The sequence below is a fragment of the Zonotrichia leucophrys genome, chromosome 3 (assembly GCF_028769735.1).
Source record: "Zonotrichia leucophrys gambelii isolate GWCS_2022_RI chromosome 3, RI_Zleu_2.0, whole genome shotgun sequence".
In the NCBI taxonomy this organism is placed as follows: Eukaryota; Metazoa; Chordata; class Aves; order Passeriformes; family Passerellidae; genus Zonotrichia; species Zonotrichia leucophrys.
The window spans coordinates 19,878,008-19,898,968 of NC_088172.1; the positions used below are offsets into that span (position 1 = coordinate 19,878,008).

Sequence of the window (20,961 nt, forward strand, 5' to 3'; positions counted from 1 at the left end):
TTGAGTACCTGTTCTTATAAATAAACCAGTTGTAAAGCTCCCAATTTCCTATATTTTGAAAACTATATATTAACTACAAGTAAAGAATCTGCTAAATTGCTATTTATTATAAAATGTGCAATTTCTCTGCATAGAGATATTTGGGTATGAAGCTTCAGTGGCTAGATTTTCTTTTTCTTATTGACACAATACTTTTGGTACACATTTTGTTTATCTAAAACGACATGAAGGTCTGAAACTTGTTTTTACACTTTGCATGCAAATCTAGCAAACTGTTGGCAGGCAAGGATTCTGTGCACATAAAGGCATATCAAACCTATTATATATGAAAAGGAACCATCCATAAGAATGCACTCCGTCAAAATCCAGTATTTTTCATTATGTATTTTATGAATTCTTCAACTCTGTTAGGATGACTTTCCTAAGAACTAAATAATAAACTTCTGAATCATTTGAGAAAATAGCTTGCCTTCCTAAGAGGAAAAAAATTGATCTATCTTTTAAACAATTAAGCTTTAATTACTCTAAATTTAGAGAGCATTTTTCCCAAATGTCACTCAATAAAGTCTAATTTAGAACATTTGTTCATTTTTCATTTCAAAAAAATGGATGAGATCAGTTAAAGAAAGTTTAATTAGTGATTAAAGTGACCTAAATTCAGCTCCTGCCAGCTAAGTTTTTTGATTAGTTTTGGAAAATACTGAAGGGTACTATCCCTATCTAGTATGCATATATAACTAAGAATCATTTGTTTTTCTCTGACAGCTACTTAAACACTTAATCCTTGAGGTGACAAAACATCAGATTACAATTCATTATGATTACTCTCTTTAAAATTATAATCTTTTAACTAGTCAAAATTTATTGTGGTAATTTTTGTGTAATAAATGTAAACCTGGTTTTCAGGTACAATTGTTGATTTAAATTCAATATTTAGGTATATAGTGTCATGTAATAAAGAAATAACTAATAGCTATGTTAATTTAATTTAGTATTGTACTGAGACCAACTGTTTTCAATCTGAGGAAGACTGATGGCAAGTAGAAGAGGAGAAAACATCTTGCCACACAATAAAGAAAAAAAATATTTTTCCATAAAGACCAGAACTTTTAAACATGCATTTCAAATCTTGAAAAAAGACCCAAACTAATTACATGACTGCATAGGATGTAAGGAGATCATGTATTCCACTGCTTTACCAACATAGTCTCTGTTAATTTCGATTAGGTTATTTCAGGGTTTTTTTGGGTTTTTTTGAAGGCTAGCTTGGGTTGGGGGCTAACAGTGAACAGTAGTGTAATATTCCAATAATCTTTTTACTACTCTTGGCCTGAATGCTCATGCTCCACAGCACTGGTCCCACATAGGCTTAAAGTATTAAAAGCTGTACAGCTGGACTTCTTTCCAGTTCGGGTTGACTCCTGTGGGTTCTTCATATTTACAGGAAAGTAAGAAGAGAGGATAATGTCCCTTATCTCTGATTATCAGCTCATGGATCTTAGGCATTACATTAATAAGGCCTATTCTTTGCTATTTTATTCCTGTCTAGCAGCACTTCTCAAGGATTTTCCAGCTTTTCCATCCTATAGGTCTCAAACTTCACTATTTTCTGGTTTTTCCTGATTATTTTTAAAGCAGTCAGGCATAAATAATGAGTTTTCATCTTTAGTACCTTTTCCTAGAGGACTTTAAAGCTGACAGAAGTTTTTGAAGCAATTGCATCCAGTGTTAGTTCTCCCTAAACTAAGTTCAAATAGGCAAGTAACTCCTGCCACTGCAGTCCATTAGATCCCCTAAATCCTCTTCCAAAACACTGCTCAATGATTGGTACCAAAATGAACAACTGAGCCCTCTGAAGCATTATCACAAATTAGAGAGATTTTGCTTTGCAATTTAAGATTCTACTCATTCATGGTAATTTAAACACCTATGAGAAGTTTTGAACCAGAATATTATCTTCAAAATTCCATTTGATACTTCCATTGAATTGAAAAGCAGTGATTAGGCAAAATGAGCTAGTTCTGCTCAAATAAACCATGTCTATCTGATAAAATCTTTTCCTATTGTACAATACTTTAAAAGTATTGTTCTGAAGTGTCATTCAAGGTATGTGGTATCTACTGTTTTGTACTTATCCAAAGAAGCACTTATCCCAACATGAAGGAATTAAATCTAAATTTGTCATCATTAATAATCCTTCAGGTACACATGCACAGAATATTTAACCTGTTGTGTTATTATATTATAGCATATAGATATTACTGAAGCATTACCAAACAAATTTTTATTTTACAGAACATAATTTCTTCAAGTTTTCTGAAAATGTATGTGCCCCCCCAGATCCTCACAGAGAGCCTGTTAATGGTTTATAAAAATTGTATGTAATTTGTTATCTGCTCTAGGACAAGTGCCATCAGGCTTTGGCAAATTTGACTACATCAAAATAATTCTCAACCTGTTCCTCTACTCAGAAATACCTGTCCTCTTTTGTTTTAATAATTAGTTACAATTGAACTTTTTGGGATGATAAATAAAACCAGGAATCAAGGAAGAAACAGTTTTCTTCTTCATGCCTCATTTGTTTTCTAATAGGCCATAACAGAATCTCAATAGAGGACATTACAAAATATTTTTAGTGAGCCTATCTTCTTCCAAAGCTGAAAAAAACCAAAAGGCACATCAAACCTAAGGAAGTTTTCATATGTGTGCTTTTAAAGACATAACCATTATTTTAGCAGCATTAAGACCCTTAACACCTAGAACTTCAGGTAAAACTCAATAATCTACTAAATTAAACACAATTTCTTGCACCAAATAACAGAATGACATTCTAGATTTTCCAACTTAACACTGAACTACATTAACTACAGTACAATGGGTCTTAGTTTAAGTCTTTTTGCACATTAAGATAATATTTGCCTTCCACATTAGCATAAATATATAAAATTCACTCAGATAAGCCTTCAGTTTATTTTTAAAACTAGAAGTAATGCTAGGTCTGAGTTCAAATTTCTAAATTATTTTAGCATGATAAAAGCTTAAGAGACTATACTCTCACATTCCCTGTGCATTGTTATTTATTGTTGTAGCTTACAGATGAAGAGTCACATGACCTGTAGATGAGTAAGCTGAACATAAGTAGCAGAATTTATTTCAGCAGAACAGGGCAGCCTTGAATGTGCCCTACAAAGAAACCGAATCTTGCTACCACATAAGTATTAGGCCTTGAAAATCTGGTTTCAGATTAGCCTGCATATTCTACTTTAAAATGAAATGTTCTATATAGCCTATGGAAAGAAAGTCTATCAAATCATCTTGTCATTAGAAGTACTGGGTAGAAGTGCCACTGACATAAAATCACAACAATGGGCAAGAAAAATGTTAGATATTTAAAAGAGATATAACATTTTATATGGCTATTTGATTACTTGTAACCATATATATATGATGAAGACAATTCATTAGTTTTTAAAAATATACTGGATTTACCAGCTTTCAAATAACGTACAGTATACAGAGAAAAACCCCAATTTGCAATTTATTTAAAAACAGGGACAAGAAACAACTTACATTTAATTAAAAATGAAATGCTTAACCCATAATTAATAAAAATCAATTATTTTATCATAGAGAATCACAGGAGTAAGTGTAATACAAGATTTTAATTTTCTACCACGAAACTTGCATTATTAGGGAAAACACAACTTCTCTTACATTATTGATTCCTTCCATTTTTAAGTGAGTTCATTCAAGCTGTCAAACTTGAGGTCCTACTTGCCTACACTTTGTGTAAATCTACAGAAATAATATACTTTGGTGAAATCAGGGAAATCCATTTCATCAGGTTCAACATGTCAGTAGTAAGCTTGCTGTATGCCCTCCTTGCTGCCCCAAGATCTTGAACTCCAACATTTCATGGTCACTGCAGCCTAGGCTGTCCTTGAGCTCCACATTTCTCACCAGCACCTCCTTCTTGGGGAGAACAAGATCCAACATGGAACCTCTACTTCATGGCTCATCTATCACTTGGAGCAGAAGGTTGTCCTTTATGGTTGTACATTTATACCTGTATGACATCCACTGCATCCACTGTTTTTTTAAACTGTGTCAGAAATTATGCACTCCATATATTAAAATACAGGTGTAATGAACTCAAAATGGCAGCTCACAGTTCAGCTGCTTATTACTCACATGTATAGGCACAATCATGGTTCAACATTCCCATTGGATTTCATAAGTCTGATAGCAATTTTGTTGAGCCCTTTAAGTTAATAATTAGTTTTATATAATTAATTGATGCACTACTACAGAATTTTTTAGGGAAGATAAATTACTAAAATACACAATTATAGTTACAAATATTCAACTCCATGTAAAGTTTGACAAAGCTGAAAATATCAAAATCTGAAAATTATTCCAATGTAAGTTAGGAGCACCTTTCAGAGAAATTCCTGAGATTTAATATTTTAGAATCATTTACATAAAAATACTTTATGCTAAACCAACTCGAAAATGCTTCAATATAAAAAATGCTCTTAAAGTGATAATTAAAAATTAAGATCAGTTCCATATAAAAAGGTAATGGTTGAAAAAGATGCTTACATTGAAATTCTTGCAGGTCTTATTTTATCGCACAAGTTACACATTGCTAACTCAAATATTTTTTCCACTAGAGATTTTATGATCCTAACTGCAATTTTGGTAACAATTTTCACTTGTGAAATAAAAATAATTTGAACAAGGGAACCTATGATGAGACCATGGTTTCTTAAACAGATTTTGAATAGCAAAAGAAGGTTAGGAGACTGAGAGAAACAAGGCTCGACATTACTTTTTTTATGTATAGTGAGCAGTTTCCTTATCTTCTATGACTTTGTGTTTGTAAAGTATGGGAAAACAAATAGGCGTTCTTTCGGATTCTAAGCATTCATTTACTTGACTCAGTAATTAAGTCAGTACCACAGTATTTTCTTCTTTTGGTGTGTTTCTGAAGTATTTTTCCTTTTGAAATGGCAGTTCATTTTGCAATTTAGTTGCATTAGTATATCTAATGCAGTATTATGTCTTTTGATTTTCCAGCTCTATGTATTAACTTACCAGCAGTGTGAGCACAGTCATTTATACTGTTGTAGGATTTTTCATGAGCATGCTGTGGCAGCTTGTTCATATCATCAGCATCTAGAGCTTCTCCAGAGTCATCTTTTTCACCACCTGATATATTTAACGGTATGCTTCCTGGATGTTTAGTTGATTTGATTTTTCGCTTTACTGGAAAATCATTTACTGAAATAGACATCTTCCTATTTATCTTAGTAGTGTTATGTGGCTCACAGAAACTCACATCATGTAGGTCCATGCTTGTAGAAGAGTCTTTGCAACAAACTTCAGGATTCCGTGATTCCTTTGGTACTTGTATCTGAACTTTATTTTCATTTGAATTACATGATGAAAAGAAGTCTTCATATGAAGCCTCTTCAGTGCAATAAGACTTGCTATAAGTAGTAATTTCTTGCAAGAACCCCATAGAGTCTGATGCACCCAGTTCTGAGGTAGCGAGCTTCAAACTTGGTAATGCTTGTAGTTTCTTTCTCTTCTTGTCTTCAAGAACAGAATCATTTCTGTCAGCAGGGAAGCTTTTATTCAGTGAATATTCATTTAAGTCTCCGCTATTCATAGGCAAATTAGAGAGACTGTCAATCAAAGCAGGAACAGTATTTAACTGGACTATTGTTTTGGAAGGAGTAATATGACCAAAGCCCTCAAGAAGAGAACTTTCATTTGCAATTGAAGTAGTCTTGCTCTTGTTCTTTTGATTTTTCTTTGGAAAATTTAAATGTTTTTCTCCTAAATCCAATCTGTCATCCAAAGTAGGCTGTATAATCTGGTTCTTTGTTAAACTTCTGGTACATTGTTTTGGTGTTAATCTCTTCTCCTCATTGCCATGTGATGGAGAGTTCACTGATGTGCTCATGGAAACATGAATATCAGTCCAAGTATCACAGGCATGTTCTGCTGCCTCTGTTCTCGGTCTCTTTAGCGGGTCAGTTCTCCAAAGATAATCACAACTGGAGTTCAAGCAGCCTTCCATTTGTTCTTCTGTAAAACAAAAAAAGTGGCAATATAAATGTATTGAACAAAACAGAAAGAGTATCAATTTCTTAGTGAAATATATATGGAATTCCTGAACTGGAAAAAAAAAGATTAACCACTTCTCTGGATATTATATGGCAAGTCAACAAAAACTGAACAGAAAATGGATTAGAAACAAAGCACATTCTATGCTGACAAAAACCTACAGTTCTAGTTATTGTATCCCCTAACCTGGTCATAAGCACCCGCAAGTCCCATTCAGCTTTCTTGAAACAAGGCAACAGAGCAACTCGTTATTCCTCTTGCATTTGTAGAGAAAGCAAGATTATATGCTGATAAAGTTAGCTTTAATAACAGTGGAAACTCAATAATAATTTTTCTACCACAGCATTAGTACTACCTTGAAGATTTTGCAGTTAAGATGGATTTAAATACAACACTATACTATCGTGTCGCATACATAAAAAATAATAAGAACATGGATTGACTTATTTCTTGTAGCTATTCTTATGAAATTAATTTGTGTTAGGTGTTACACAGAATCTATTCATAACTCTTCACAATAAATTCCTCCAAAACAAGTTAATGTACTATTAATCTCAACATACATTTTTTAAAATCCTGTTGTTCTACAAGATGATTGCAATACAAGCTTTTGCTAAAGTAGCTGTTTAGTGCAACATCACAGAATACTCATTCTTTAAGTTCTTGATGTTATTTGCTTACTAGATATAGATAATATTTTTAAACATATAGTGTAGCTAACTGTATTAAGAAAAATAAAAGACAGACATAAATTTCACATGGTATGATCAGTATCTCATACTGATAACTGACAAAGTCAGCTTCAATCCTCAAATTAACCTGGCTTCTTGAACTTTCTAAACCTTTATTAACCAATCTCATATATGTCTTAGACACAAGATAGGGGACACTGTCACGGAGCACTGGAGATGGAAGCTGCACTGAATGCTGTCATGGGAATTGGTGGTCCTAATGTAAAATCACATTGTGCAGTTGCAAAGCTGAAGGGATATATGCAAGGAAAGCTCTCAAATTACAATGTTCTACCTCATCAGCACACAACTAATCTACCAAAGTAAATGAGTTTGCTGGCAGAGCTATGCTACTTCCAGTATTCAACTATCACTTCTCACTAATATTGCATGAAGACATAACAAGCTGTCGTAGGCTGCAAGACACCCATAGTGTTCTTAGGTCAGCCAATATGACAGAACTCCTGGCTCATGTCAATAAAATAAAACACCTCAAAATAGCACGTGGAATAACTTACTGTTGAGGGAGAATGGAGAGCAGGCAAACTGCTCTAGTGGCCCATATTACAAATTCTACAGACTCCCTTCTCCTCACTTTTCTACTGAGGTCAAGGCCAGCATCTGACTTGAGCTCTTTGCCCCTGTGACTGAGAGATGACATGAGGTCTGAAGCACAAACCTACTGCATACATAATCAATACTATTAAGATATTCACTGATGTAGCTCAACAGACATAACAATCTCCTCCCTGCTAATACACCAAAACACAGGAACAAACCCCTAATTGATGAGAATAATTTTATGAGGTTCTTACCTTACTAACAAATTATTTTAATCCATCTTAAACCATAAAACCTTAAAAAAGCTGATGTATTTTTACTTGTGTTATTTCTTCAAACTTGATCACTTAATCTGAAAAACACATTAGGCTAGCTTTCAAATTCATGCTTTTCAACTGAAAATTTGGAAGACATTTCAGTTGTTTGAGGTCTTATCCTCATTCAGATCTCTTTTAAGCTTCCCACACCACACTCTTTGGTCAGCACTCTGTGTTCTATATATGATCACTGTTAAGAGCAGAGAAGATTGATACCATGTAGGACAGAAAGATATTAATAGGGAATGGTATGAGTAGAGAGGAGGAAGTGAGGCAAGCAATACAGCTGTAAGGCAGAGCATTTAACTAGTGGTATCCTCATGCTCTATTTTTCTTGACTTCTTAGTACAACATACTTTCTTTAGTAAGGAAAAACTAAGATAATTCAGCTTTAAATATAAAAGATTGAGAAAATGGATGCAGTTCTCATTTCAGTATACCATATTTCCCAAGTAAGATATAAAGGCCATGTATTATTTTTAATTTCTGTAAATATATTAAGTAGTGTTAGTTACCAGGTAGCAGCTCATCTTCTGAATTAGTTAAGATGCAAGTAGAAAGTGGGCAGTCTCCTGGTGAAGTACTTGGAAGTGTTTGAGTCATTTGTGAAGCTAGGAGCAAAAAAAAAACTATTAGATATTTGTAAGCATTTTTTCTAAGTAACTCAGCAGCACATTTTTCTGAATCTAAAGAATCATGTAAAACTATTTAGAAATTATTACTGATATTTCTAAAGCCTGTTGAGGGATTTTACTAAAGAATCTGTGAAGTCTTGCAATTGGCAATCACGTCTTAATATAGTAGAAATGTTTTTAATGTTTGAAGGTTTACCTTAAAATTTGGAGAGAAAATAAATACAAGCCTCACTAAAATAAACTGAGATTTAATTTTTCATCCATTTGTATTACTGTTTCTTTACTTTCACAATTGTTTTTGAAATTAGAAATTGACAGTATAGGTGACATGCACATCTTAAAACTTCAAATACTGCAGATGCTGCCCCACCAAAAGATGTTCTACATTCAACATTTTTATAGTAATTGGCAAAACCTACTGACTTAGATCTAAGTATTTTCTCAGTAAGGCAATGCAAACACTAAAAAAATCTGCAAACTACAATCTAGATAAAATTCATTAGAACATCCATTTTAAAATTGACTAGATTTATTTAATTAGGTTATTCACATTTATTTATTTTTTAAGTTCTGTTCCTCAGTACCTGGACAGATATCTTATCAGTTCTGGAGTCCTTTTTAAACTGTTGATATGGGCGATAAGGAAATAAGATTTAGAGTTTCACTGTCAAGTTTAAGTAAGTGGTGATAATATCAATTGACATGGCTAGAAAGTCTTGCATAAACATTAGTCCTCCTGAGCAGCCTAGTGATCAAAAAATTATTTTGCAACCACTGTGTTCCAAACATGCAATCAAGAAAAAAATTCTAAAGGTGAGAGCACTGGTGCATGAAAAAGTCAGCAATAAAACCAGCAGCCATTTGTGCATACTCATAACTAAGTAAAATTCAGCTTCTTACCAGTAGGAGAAAGATTCTCTCTTTTTTCCTTCATATCCTTTATTCTTCTTTCCATTTCATAGCATTGGTCTTTTATCTTATTAACAGGGCTGTATATAAGTGAACCATTGTCTTCAAATAATAAAACTGGTACATCTGCATCTGCATAAAGAAATTGTATTTATATATTAATATTTGAATGCTGTAACAGCCTGAGATGAAGTTTCTTTCTTTAAAAAAAAAAAACGCAAAAAAACGTTTTCTTAGATCAAGGTCATTACAGATACCTTAACACAACAGAACTGCAAAGAACTTAGTCAAAATGACATCAACTTAATTTCTCATGGTAAGATGCAAAAAGCTCACAAAAACCCCAACCAACAAACACCAAAACCCCAACAAGTGCTTTAAAAAAATTTCACATCTTAGTAAAAAATATTCTTACCAGTATTAACTGCAGTCTTTTGTAGAGCTAACTCTTTAGCCATTTGGTTCAGTCTTTTTTGAAGCTTTTTATTATTTTCTGGAGTTTTTTCAACATAGTCTTTTGGCTGCATACATTTGTGCTACAAGACAGACAAAACTCTTAAGTATATGTACAAAACTGCCAAAATAATGACACCCCCTATTTTGCCTACCACTTTGTCACAGTATTTATTATTGGTATCTATGCTGCTTATCACCTCCCTGAGAGTGACAGATAATCACAGAAATTAGCATTTTGCAAAGGAAACTTTAATATTATTAAGAAAGAAGGTGATAGACTTTTTTTTTGCTTGCACTAAAGATTTAAAGGTAGTTTTAAAAAATATTTGTTGCAACTCTGTAAAACATAATCCACATAGTAGTTGTGGTTTTTTTGCTTAGTCAGCGTTATATAATTTGAATTTAGATCTTAATATTTTTAATTACCAATATAAAAACTTGATTTATACTTTCTTCACATGATCACAGCAATAGACTGTCTTTAACCTCTTACTGAGATTGACAGGTAGAGTTTACAGAATGCTCTGAAAATATTTCAAATGCTTGAGGTCAAAAAGTCAAGTTCAAAATTTAAAGTTTTTTATTCTAGGCCCATTTAAAAAAACACATACTTTTTTGATTGGTAGCAGAAATCCTTCATTAGTGTCTACTGCAGGAAATAGGGATTCATCAACATGGGCTCCAGTTTCTCGACACCTGTACAGTAAATTAGAGAAGGTTTGGTGGGTTTTTATTCTCTTGGTTTTGTTTGAAGAATGAGAACCTTTATTGCAAGAAGAGTTGTCTGAGCCCTGCAATAACAAAACACCAACCCTTTCTAAGCATCTAAATTTAACGTAAGTACTGTAATGTTACCCCTTCCCCTGCCAAACATGCGATCCAAATTTTTGTGCCAATGATGCCCTCCAAATTGCTGTTCTGGAAGGGCAAGATTCCCACGGATGTTATTTTCCACACCTTTCCAAGCGGCAGGCCTGTGCTGGCAGCAGCCGCTCGCGTGGCTCTGGTGACACCTAGCGATGGAAGCGCCACACGGTGTGAGCCTGTACAGTTACGGCTCATCCTTACTCGCCTTAGAACGGACGAGAGAGATGAACCACGGCAAGTATTTGTCAAACTCACTGAATTTACAGTTCTCAGGAGCATCAAAGAGGGAGATTCACCAGCTGGACTTCAGTGACTGTTATTAAATCTGGATAATAATCAGCAGAGATGCAGACTACATGAAAAATTACATTAATTCAGAGATTTCATTGATTCAGAGAAACAAAACAGAAGAAAATTTTAGTATTAAATCTATGAATCTTTTATTTTGCAGACAAATCTGAATGTAAATGTTTTATATAACTTATTTGTGGGATGAGTTATCCAGCTAAGAAAACACAGGTAGAGCTTCACAATCATGCTTTTGATGTGGAAGTATTAAGTGTGCCTAATTTGGGCAGACTGTAGCTATTCCATTTTATATGGGGTTTTGTTCCTGGGTTTTGATTTCTTTTTAGACTGCTCACTTAAGTATTTGTGTTAAAGAAGTAATAAAAATCTTTTTCGCAGTGATCCCAAAGCTGTCACCCATTTTGCATTACACTTTAAATTTTTTTACATGACAACAAGTCCATGACTTTTGTTTGCTGTTTTTAAAGTTAGACACATCTATCATTCTTAGAAGAAAAAAAAGCAAAAGCAAACAATAGTTTTAAAATTTAAAATAACTTTACTCAGCAGTTATAAATTTTTCAGATTTTTAATTTTCATCTTAAAGAGTTGTCTTCTCAAATTACTTCCTAAACTGTAGAATTGCATACAGTTTAGGCTCAAATAGATGCTCATGTTATAGAACAGAAGCTTCCAATAAAAGTTTGAGGCAAAACATTGGAAAGAGCATTAGAAATCCAGTAAGAATTCAACAAGGCAATGATCACTAAATATTGCACAAACCCTTCAAATGTTTCAGGCTTTTATGGAGAAACAAAGTATTACAGCACTTTTCAGCTCATTGGGTATATTCCTCTGAGAGGCTCAAGCAGTGCTCAGGGGAAAGTAACACTGGGGTGGGACAAGTTTAACAGGCTGGAAGTAGGGGTTCACCAGCTGTTATGTGTGAGAGTATTTCCCACAAAGAGGAAGAATCAGGAAATTCCTTGTCTGGTATTTTCAGAGCTCCAACATGAAAAAGTAGCATCCAGATTAAATATCATAAACTGCAGCACCCTGCAGGGTCCTCCAATATCAAGATACCCAAGAGCATGTAAGAACATAAAAACGAAGCCAAACATGCCCAGTTTAGTGAGTTCCACAATTTTCTGGTTGTCAGAGGGTAAGAGGCAATACTATACTTGGGTTTTGATAAAATGAAATGTTTAATTGCTTCAGTAATTTTTTTACCCCGTGTAAATCTTTGCTCACTATGATTTTGCAACAAGGAGTTCTACAGCCTAACCCGGTGTTATTGAAACTCATAATTTACTGTTTTTACTGATTCTATCTCCACAAGTATTGATGTAATGCTTTCCAACTTTTCTACTGGGAAGGAAATAGATTCATTTCCCATTCAGCCTCTCTACACAAACGTTTGTGTTCACAGTAGTCTCCCATCCTCACTTCTTTTCCATACTGAAGCATTCTTTTTTTACAAGATGTGATTGAAGAGACAACTATTTTATAACTTCAGTCAAGCTCATTGCCATCCTCTGGCAACATTCCAAATATAACTATGATAAAATGTTGTCATTCCACAATATGAAGTTTTATGTTCTACTTAATTTGATTTTTGACTACTGCTGAGGTAACAATTCTATGAAAATGTCTACTGCAAGTATCAAAATGCAACGATCATCTTTTTGATATGCTTAAGAAGACTGCTTTAAACAGCCTTCTTGACACCAGCAAGAATTTTATTCCCTTCAGTCTTAGCTTCTTAACAGATTTTTTTCCATTTTAAGTGGAACTCCTTTTTAAATTTAAGCATTGTCATAGAATTTCCTGGGTTTGGTGTTCCAGTATGAATACTTATACTGTAGACATACTTATGAAAAGGTTCTTTGATGTAGTTTGAACAGCAATCCACAAACCAATTAAGACCAAGCAATAACTAACACATTTGGTTTTGCACTGCACTCCTACAGGAGTCACCAACCCCCAGTCTACACCAGAGAGATGATACATACTATTACCTTGCTGAGATTATATTTCACAGCTTTTCTGACCATTGTGAGAATGTTCCACTTGTTACTGAATGAAGCAGTTAGTTAATCAAACCAGCTTTTTAGCAATGCTAAAACTTCAACTCATAGAAACTCTGCATGATTTGCCTACATAAATTATCAGATTTAAACTAAGTTTCCATTCACACAGGACCATAATTTTATGGGTACATATTACTCAGTCCTTCCTATTTACATTGTTCCAGGGTTCAATAAACTATCTTCTATCTTCTGCCTACCAGTGTCTGAGACATGGATGTACTAGACATGTAATGTAGTCAGGCACTCTGGTTCTCTAATTACAAAAACTGAAAATTTGTATGCATACTAGCACAGACTCATTTTAATTTTGTACTGCCTATGCCTCATTTGAATAACCCCATGAACAGCAGGAATATTCATAACTATCTCTCATACAAGTTTCAATGCTCTTGACCTATATTTTCCTCAAGGATATGATATTCTCATGTATTCTGGTTACAGCATACACCAATCTAATGTATGTTCTTCTGTACCCTTCAGCATTTACTTTAAACTAAAGAGCAGAAGAAAAAGATTACAGAGAAGTTCAATGATAATTCACAGCTTGAGTCGTCCTCTGAAATAAAATACATGTATTTTAGATGACTCCCCAAGTTCCAACAAACTTCATCTTCTAAGTCACGTCCCTAAGTCTTGCTTTGGTCAGAAAATTATAACAGGAATACTTAAAAGATACCAGGAAGATGCTAGCCTTCTCCTTCCTAGCAAACAACCTAAGTTTTCCCTGTAGATGTTTTCTCTTGTCTTCCTTTGTTGCTGTCATCCAGCAAAAGTTAAAGTTCCTTGAGGCTTTTACCCCTGGATTTCAAATCTCCATGATGTCCCCTACAGTATCACATATCCAGCTCTTTCTATGCCTCAGCTTTCTACAGTGTTCATCCACTCAATGCCTTCCAGCAGTGCAGAGGAGAATCTTTTGGTGGAACTGCTATCACAGAGAGAATATTTCTGTATGGCATGTCCTAGACTCTCCCCTGTAAGGCACTCTCATTCTTCCATTGCTGGTGGTACTCATCCGGATTTTTATGAGATCCTTTTTACTACAGCACATCCAAATCATCAATAATCTATAGTTCATGTGACTAAGATTTCAAAATCTGTATTTATACACTTAGCCACATGAAGAGTATATTCAATTTTACAACAGTATTGAAATCATCATCACTGTCACATATTCAAATAGCACCAGATCCCTGAAAGACATTTTCACATAAATAAAATTTTGCATCACCCTCATTTTCAAGAACTTGAGGTATTCCTTCTTTGGTGTTAAAGCTGGCTGGATTGTATGACTGTAACTTCTACATCTGACATACTTAAAAAAAAAAAGAAAACCCCTGTGTCTGCAGATTTGCATGAATTTACTTTTTGGCTAGGGACTCGCATCACAAGTTTCCAGGCTGTACTGGCCTACATTTAGGTGTCTGTAGGGCATAGATTTGTGCTCCCCCTTTAAAAACAAAAAAAAAACCCAAAAAAACCAAGCCCAAAATATTTGTACTTAGCAAATGCCAAAGGACTGGTTGCACAGATGAAATTTTTCTTCAATTTTTTAAAAAATAAATTGAACTTTTTCCATATGGTAGAAGAGACTTTTCATGAAGTTTTGTTCTGAACTTGCCAAATATCTTAAAAACCAGAATACATATGGATCTTCTTCTTTCTTGCTAGGATTTATTCTGTTTACAGGATTTAACTACAGAAACAGTACAATGCCCTTGATGAAATGTGCTTTTACATATGAAAATGGAAGAATTGTATTCAATGTAAGTATGGCCTTCACTGTCTATACATGCCATCTGGGAGCACAGGAGTAGAACTGTTAACAAATGTACTATGAAACTAGTTGACCACATTTATTTTTTAAGAGTTTACATTTTACCTTTTTGTGTAAGTCACATGCTTTATAATAGGAATAATGTCACAGAAAAGTTCATTTACTCACAGATTTATCACATTTATTTCAAGTACTTTAATAAAACAGTTACTGTATTTAATTTTTTCAATTTAAAAATAATAGAAAATTATTATTATTAAAATATTATCTCTGAAATAGGCCACATTCATTATAACCACAAGTACTCACTTTTCCACCCAGAGTACAGAAACTATTTTTACACCCATGTTCTGTGCTTTCTTCCATGTAGTCAAACGTCCATCTTTGAAGACTACATGGGTGACATGCTTGTTCAAAGTTTTTGAAACCTGCAGAAATACACAGAGAGCTCATATTAAAGTCTGATAATTGGAAAATGCTAATGAAATCAGCTAGTGTAGCCCATTTTTAGTGTATACCCCACTAGCATAAAAATTTATTCTAAACATTATGTTAAGGACCCTTTTGATCTTACCCAACTTCACAAGAAGCCTCAAGCAATCAAAACTCCAGTCTCATTAGGCAAGCTAATGCAGGCTACAGGGATGGAATAGCCCTTTGTTTTCAGTCTCCTCTAGGTTACCATTTTCAGCTCCCTACTCTAGATGTATCACTAACTTTGCAACATTTTAATTTATATAGTGCAATATAATTTCTCATGCAACAGCCAGGGTAGAAAGCAGATGCCACTACCCAAAGAAATAACAAAACATCTTTTAGGCAAAAGAACTCAGACTAAAAGCTAACCTCACTTTTTAAACTAAATCACTTAGTTTTGAGGGAAAGGCTGTTTATAAACAAAACTTATATGGAAATGCTTTAAAAATGCTTTAAAAATGAGAAATACAGAAAATTAAAAGTCAGCACAGATGATCAAATTTTCAATTATCAGCCTCCATTGGCAAGTGATGCTTTCAGTTCTAGATACTCCATTTTTCACAAACAAGGCTTTTATTGTGGAGACCAAGCACCCCACACAGAACTGCTTGATCAGTTGTGATTGTTGATGCAGTTACATCAATAGGACTCTTTTTTTACTGCAGCATCTCCCCAGCCAAATAGAAATAGCTCCATAACTTTCTGTTGTGCCCTCAGTTGCATCATTATACTTTGCCTACAACATGCTGGGTGTGTATTTAGCTTTAAGAAAACTATTTAGGTTTTCCAAACATTGCTGGTGACAAGCTGATTATGACTTAGAAGACAAAATCCCATGATATTTCAGTATCTAGGTATAAAATGATCCACTAGTCTCTTATAGATAAATATATAAATTATTCTTATCTGTAAGAGACTAATTATAAATTATAATATATTTTAAATAAATAAAATAAATTAAATTCATTAAATAAATATACTCCTGATAAATTATTACTCCAGATGCAATTGCTTACTCACTTCTGCCAGTATCTGCTCACATGTCCTAAGGATGCTTGATGTAGCTTTGCCTCCAAATTACAGAGGAGCACCACCTTACACCTCCCTCTCACCTTTCCCACCTCCTCCGGTTACCCTGTGCATCTTCTGCTGCTCAGCTGAACTTTGAGATGTCAGAATCAACAATCTAGCAAAAACTAATTTAGAATTTAATTTCCTGACACAGTGAACCAAGTCAGCTAAGTACCACGTGCTCAGCCAAGAACAGGGAAGTGCCTGGAATAGGGAAGGGGCATGGCCATCCCTATCCAGTCATAAGGATATACTAAATAGGCTCATCTGTATCATCTGCCTGCACCATATTTGGTTGTTTTGACACATTTGAAGAATTTTGAAGCCTTATGCTTCTGCCATATTCTCTGTGAGAAAAAAAGTCTTACATCATAAGAACAGAATTACACAGGTCTGACAGTACAACACAGAAATATTTGTTTTACTCGAGTTATTTACTTAGAGTTGCATTTGCTTTAGTAACAAAACCAGTTACCCTGTTCTGTCACACTCACTCAGCTCACTTCATACAGAAAGAGAGGATTTGGGGAGAGCAGTAAGATTTCCTAAATTACAGTAAAAGACAACCACACATGCCCATTTTAAAGAGCACTGGGAGTCCACACAAGTATTTTTTAGAATAAAAATCTAGGCTATAAAAATCTCCATTAACCAATGACAATGTGCTAGAAGGGAAGATGCCAGTTTGACTTTGGTCTCTGGTTGAAATGTTACAGCTGGCAATTAAACATCTTTTGCACCTACAAGTCAACTATATCTGGTACGGAAAAAAATCATTGAGACATATACTGAAACTCTTAAGATGTATTTTTACTAGCACTTTCTGGAACTGATACAATTTTGGGGAGAGTGAATGGAAGAATAAAATGTCATGGTACTTGGGTTAGGAAACTTTGTACTAACAACAGAGCATCTGTTTACAAGTTGATGAAAACAAAACAAAGAAAGATACATGCTTGTAAACTGTTGCGGTGTGTTGCAATGTCCTGTTTTAAACTTCCGGGTCCCTTCCCAGGTGTGCCTATACCTCTCTCCCTTCCCCCTCACCCCCTTGCTGAGTGAGTCCTGTCAATCAGGCTTAAGATTCCAGCAAGGCGTCGTGTGGTTGGTCATCCTCCCTTGAGACCCTGCCCCTTTCACCTGGTTGGTAGCTCACCTGTCCCCTCCCCTTCCCCTGTCCCTGAGCTTAAAAGGTTAATCAGACCATGCGGCCGGTATTCTGTTGAGCAGTTGCCCCGCTTCAGACCTCTGTAACCATGGAATAAACATCTGAACATAAACCCTCCAGCAGAATCCTCTCCTTTTTCTCTTCACCATCGCCAGAAGCTCTCTCTCCTGAGGTAAACGGAGTTCCTGACAAGCCTGGACTTGCACCAGTGCCCCGCTGCAATCTCCAGCAGCCAAGGTATCTCTGGGGTAAAGCACCACAGTGCCGCCTTTGGCTCAGCAGCGAGGGTCACACTGACCCAGGCACCATCTAACTGGTAATATTGGGATTCCTATTCCCATAGTAAACCACAGGTTTTCAAGACAGATTTGCTTTGCCCACAGTCTGTGGCAAGCCCAATACTTCCCACAAGAAGCATGATATCACATTAATATGCAAAGAGGTCTGTAGATGTAGAAAGGCTTTAAATGCATTTCCCATCTGTCAGTAGCAAGAATATCACAGCACACTGGTCTATTCTCAGGTCTCTGATTTTCTGCCTTCTTGCCCTTTAAAAACTCATACTAAAAAGAAATATGTGACAAGTAGAACAAGCAAGCTAATTTATAATTAAGATCTTTCCTATTCCATTTATTTCAAAATAGTTCTCTTACTTTTGCTCCCATATCAAGAAGCTGCTGTTCGAAGGTTTTTGAGTAATTTTCTGTTCTGTTAGATGACCAAACTTCTACAAAGGCAGAAACACCTGGATCAGAAGACAGAAAACAACAACTAATGAAGTATGGTAAAACTTGTTAAACTGCCTCCTTCCAATAAAAGTTTATTTTATACATACTGCATTCAGTTGCAAATACAGCTTTTAGTAAACTGAGCGTCAGACTTCAGCTGCAAAACTTTTTTTAGTGTATTTATGTCCCCTAAATTAATTGTAATGGAAATAACTTAGAAGTCTGACATTAGCTAACTTTCTACTTCATCTATTTAAAACACACTACCAGCTTAAAAAGCAACACATTATCTTTACATGACTGCTCACTCTTACCATTATTGAATCACTTTTAATCTTCAGAATAGTTAAAAATTTGAAAACCAGTTGATACAATACAACTTCCAGAACAAATAGAAAACCATAATAGAATTACTCCTTGCCCAAACACCCAGAAAATGTTGCAGAAATATTGCTTAACAGTTTCCAATTGACTTCAATTTTCATTTTATTTATATGGAAAGACCCAAAATTACATACTTATGACAGAGGCTAATAAAATTCCTTATCAGTTGCCATATGCAACTTGAGATATTAAGATTTAATTAGCTTGCTTCATTAAGCAGATTAATAAACTCTTCAAGGAATCAGGTCAGCCTTGCTTGAGAATATCTTCAAGCAACCAACCGAAGACAGAAGCACTGAAAAGTAGGGATAAACAAATAAAACTCATAACAATCCCTTCATTAATTTTACATAGGAGAGGCACCAAAGTGACCTACAGTTCCACTGGCCATGCCACTTTCCCATATTGAATGGCAAATCAGGAAAATTCCAAAAACTGGAGAAATGGCAGTTCACCAAAAACAACTTCAGGCAAAGGCCAGACAAGTCTAAGAACTCAGGAATAAAACCAAGAGTTTAATTTTGAAAGGGTCATCCTTAGCAAATATTGCTTAATTATCTTAGCTACTAAGATAATTAAGCATATCCTTCTGATTAATTATTATGTAGTCTCATCTGTCTTCTTTCTACATGAAAACCAGAATAATGCTCCAATTATTCATAACAATAGGAGTACTCTTATAAAGATTTAAGTACTTTTACAATTACTAGAAATATTTTTGAAATACAAGAGAAATGTGAAACAAAGCACTTCCTTATGCAAAGCACTGGGAAAAATCTTATTATCTGTACTATGAATTCAGATATAAATGGGAATTTATATCTACTCCAATGTGCTTTTAACTGTGTTCATTCTACTACCAGACTGGGGCAGATTCTGCCAGAGTTGCTTTTTTCCTTGATAGTTCAGTTGTGAAAAAAAAAGCACTTGAATTTGAAAAGATAGTATCTTCCTCTTATATCAAATATTTCAGGACTTTCATAGCTAAAATTCTCCTGGAAAAACACATCAGAACATTTCAGTAAAGGTCTGGAACTAACTAGGAACTTAAAGGGATGCTACTTCAAAACTCCATGCCCTTGCAATAGAATCAAAGGTGCATTTTACATACATAATAATTAGTCAGTTTTAGCTAATCAAATAGATTTCAGCAAACGGCAAAGCTTTTTGCAGGTTTTGTACAGTGGGTGAAAAGGAAAACGAGGAAGTGCTTTTTTGAACTAAAAGATCTCTGAGTAGAGATCGATTCTTGTAAACGTCAGCCTTAGAAGTTCTCAGAGAAGGAGGTGATCGCAGAGGAAAATGGCCATGAGAGGGCAACTTAGCGAGGCAGAAGTTTTGATATGCAGAAGAAAGCTACGACTGACCGGAGTAGGAAGGACAGAGGGGTCGGGGTCAGTGCCCCACGGGGAGCACCCTGCAGTGCCACCCGAGCGGAGGGAGGCGGCCGTGCCTGCGCCCGGGCACAGCCCGCTCCCACCGGGCCGACCCCCAGGCCCCGCCGCCGGGATCGGGCGGGTTCGCGGCGGGTCAGAGCCGCCCGCGGGGCCTCCACAGCCGCCCGCCACCCGCCCTGCCGGGGAGCGCCGCGCCAAGGGCCGCAAGGAGAAACGGGGCAGGGGCAGCGCGGAGCCCGCGCCGGGAGAAGCCACCGCAGGGCGGCCGAGCCGGTACCTTTCAGTGCGGGCTCCATTGGCAGCACAGCCCGGCAGCTCGCAGCGCCCGCCACGGTTCAAACCCGCCCCCGCGCATGGCCCCGCCGCGCCTGCGCACCAGGACCTGCCGCGGCCGTGCAGCTGCGGGGCGCGGAGCGGCCGCGGGCCCGCGAGCCTGGTCGGAAATGGGGTGTGCTCGGCCCAGCTCCGGCCTTTTCCGGCGCCGGGGAAGGCTTGGCACAGCCGCAGGCTGCTGGAAACAGTGTCACACAAGTAATTAGGTTGGAAAATACTTCTGAGATCATCGAGTCCAGCCTATGACCCAACACTACTCTGTACACTGAGTTCCACATTCAGTCTTTCTGTAAACATCTCCAGGGACAGTGACTCCACCACTTCTCTGGGCAGCCCATTCCAATATCGAATCACCTTTCCCGTTAAAAAAGTCGTCCTAATATCCAGCCTAAACTGCCCCTGCTACAGCTTAAAATTATGTCCTCTCATCCTGTCACTAGTTCCTGGGACAAGAGTCTGACCCTTAGGTGGCTTCAGCTACCTTTCAGGGAGTTGTAGGGAGCAATGCGGTCCCTCCTGAGCCTCCTACAGGGTAAACACCCTCAGCTCCCTCAGCTGCTCCTCACAGCCCTTGTGCTCCAGAGCCTTCACTAGCTCTGCTGCCCTTCTATGGACTTGCTCCAGCTCCTCAAAGTTC

At 36.2% G+C, this 20,961-nt stretch overlaps 1 protein-coding gene across 1 annotated transcript in view; it reads right to left on the minus strand.

The window, feature by feature from the left end:
* The window catches only part of MCPH1 (microcephalin 1), a 122,324-nt gene extending 101,929 nt beyond the window's left edge, over nt 1-20,395 (minus strand). The window contains exons 1-8 of the mRNA XM_064707166.1: nt 20,269-20,395; nt 18,136-18,227; nt 15,076-15,194; nt 10,356-10,440; nt 9,704-9,824; nt 9,280-9,420; nt 8,260-8,355; nt 5,098-6,096 (exon numbers count right to left, since the gene is read on the minus strand). Of these exons, the coding sequence (XP_064563236.1) occupies nt 5,098-6,096; nt 8,260-8,355; nt 9,280-9,420; nt 9,704-9,824; nt 10,356-10,440; nt 15,076-15,194; nt 18,136-18,227; nt 20,269-20,287 (1,672 nt within the window). The 5' untranslated portion in view covers nt 20,288-20,395. The remainder of the gene's footprint in view (nt 1-5,097; nt 6,097-8,259; nt 8,356-9,279; nt 9,421-9,703; nt 9,825-10,355; nt 10,441-15,075; nt 15,195-18,135; nt 18,228-20,268) is intronic.
* Nucleotides 20,396-20,961: the final 566 nt, after the last annotated feature.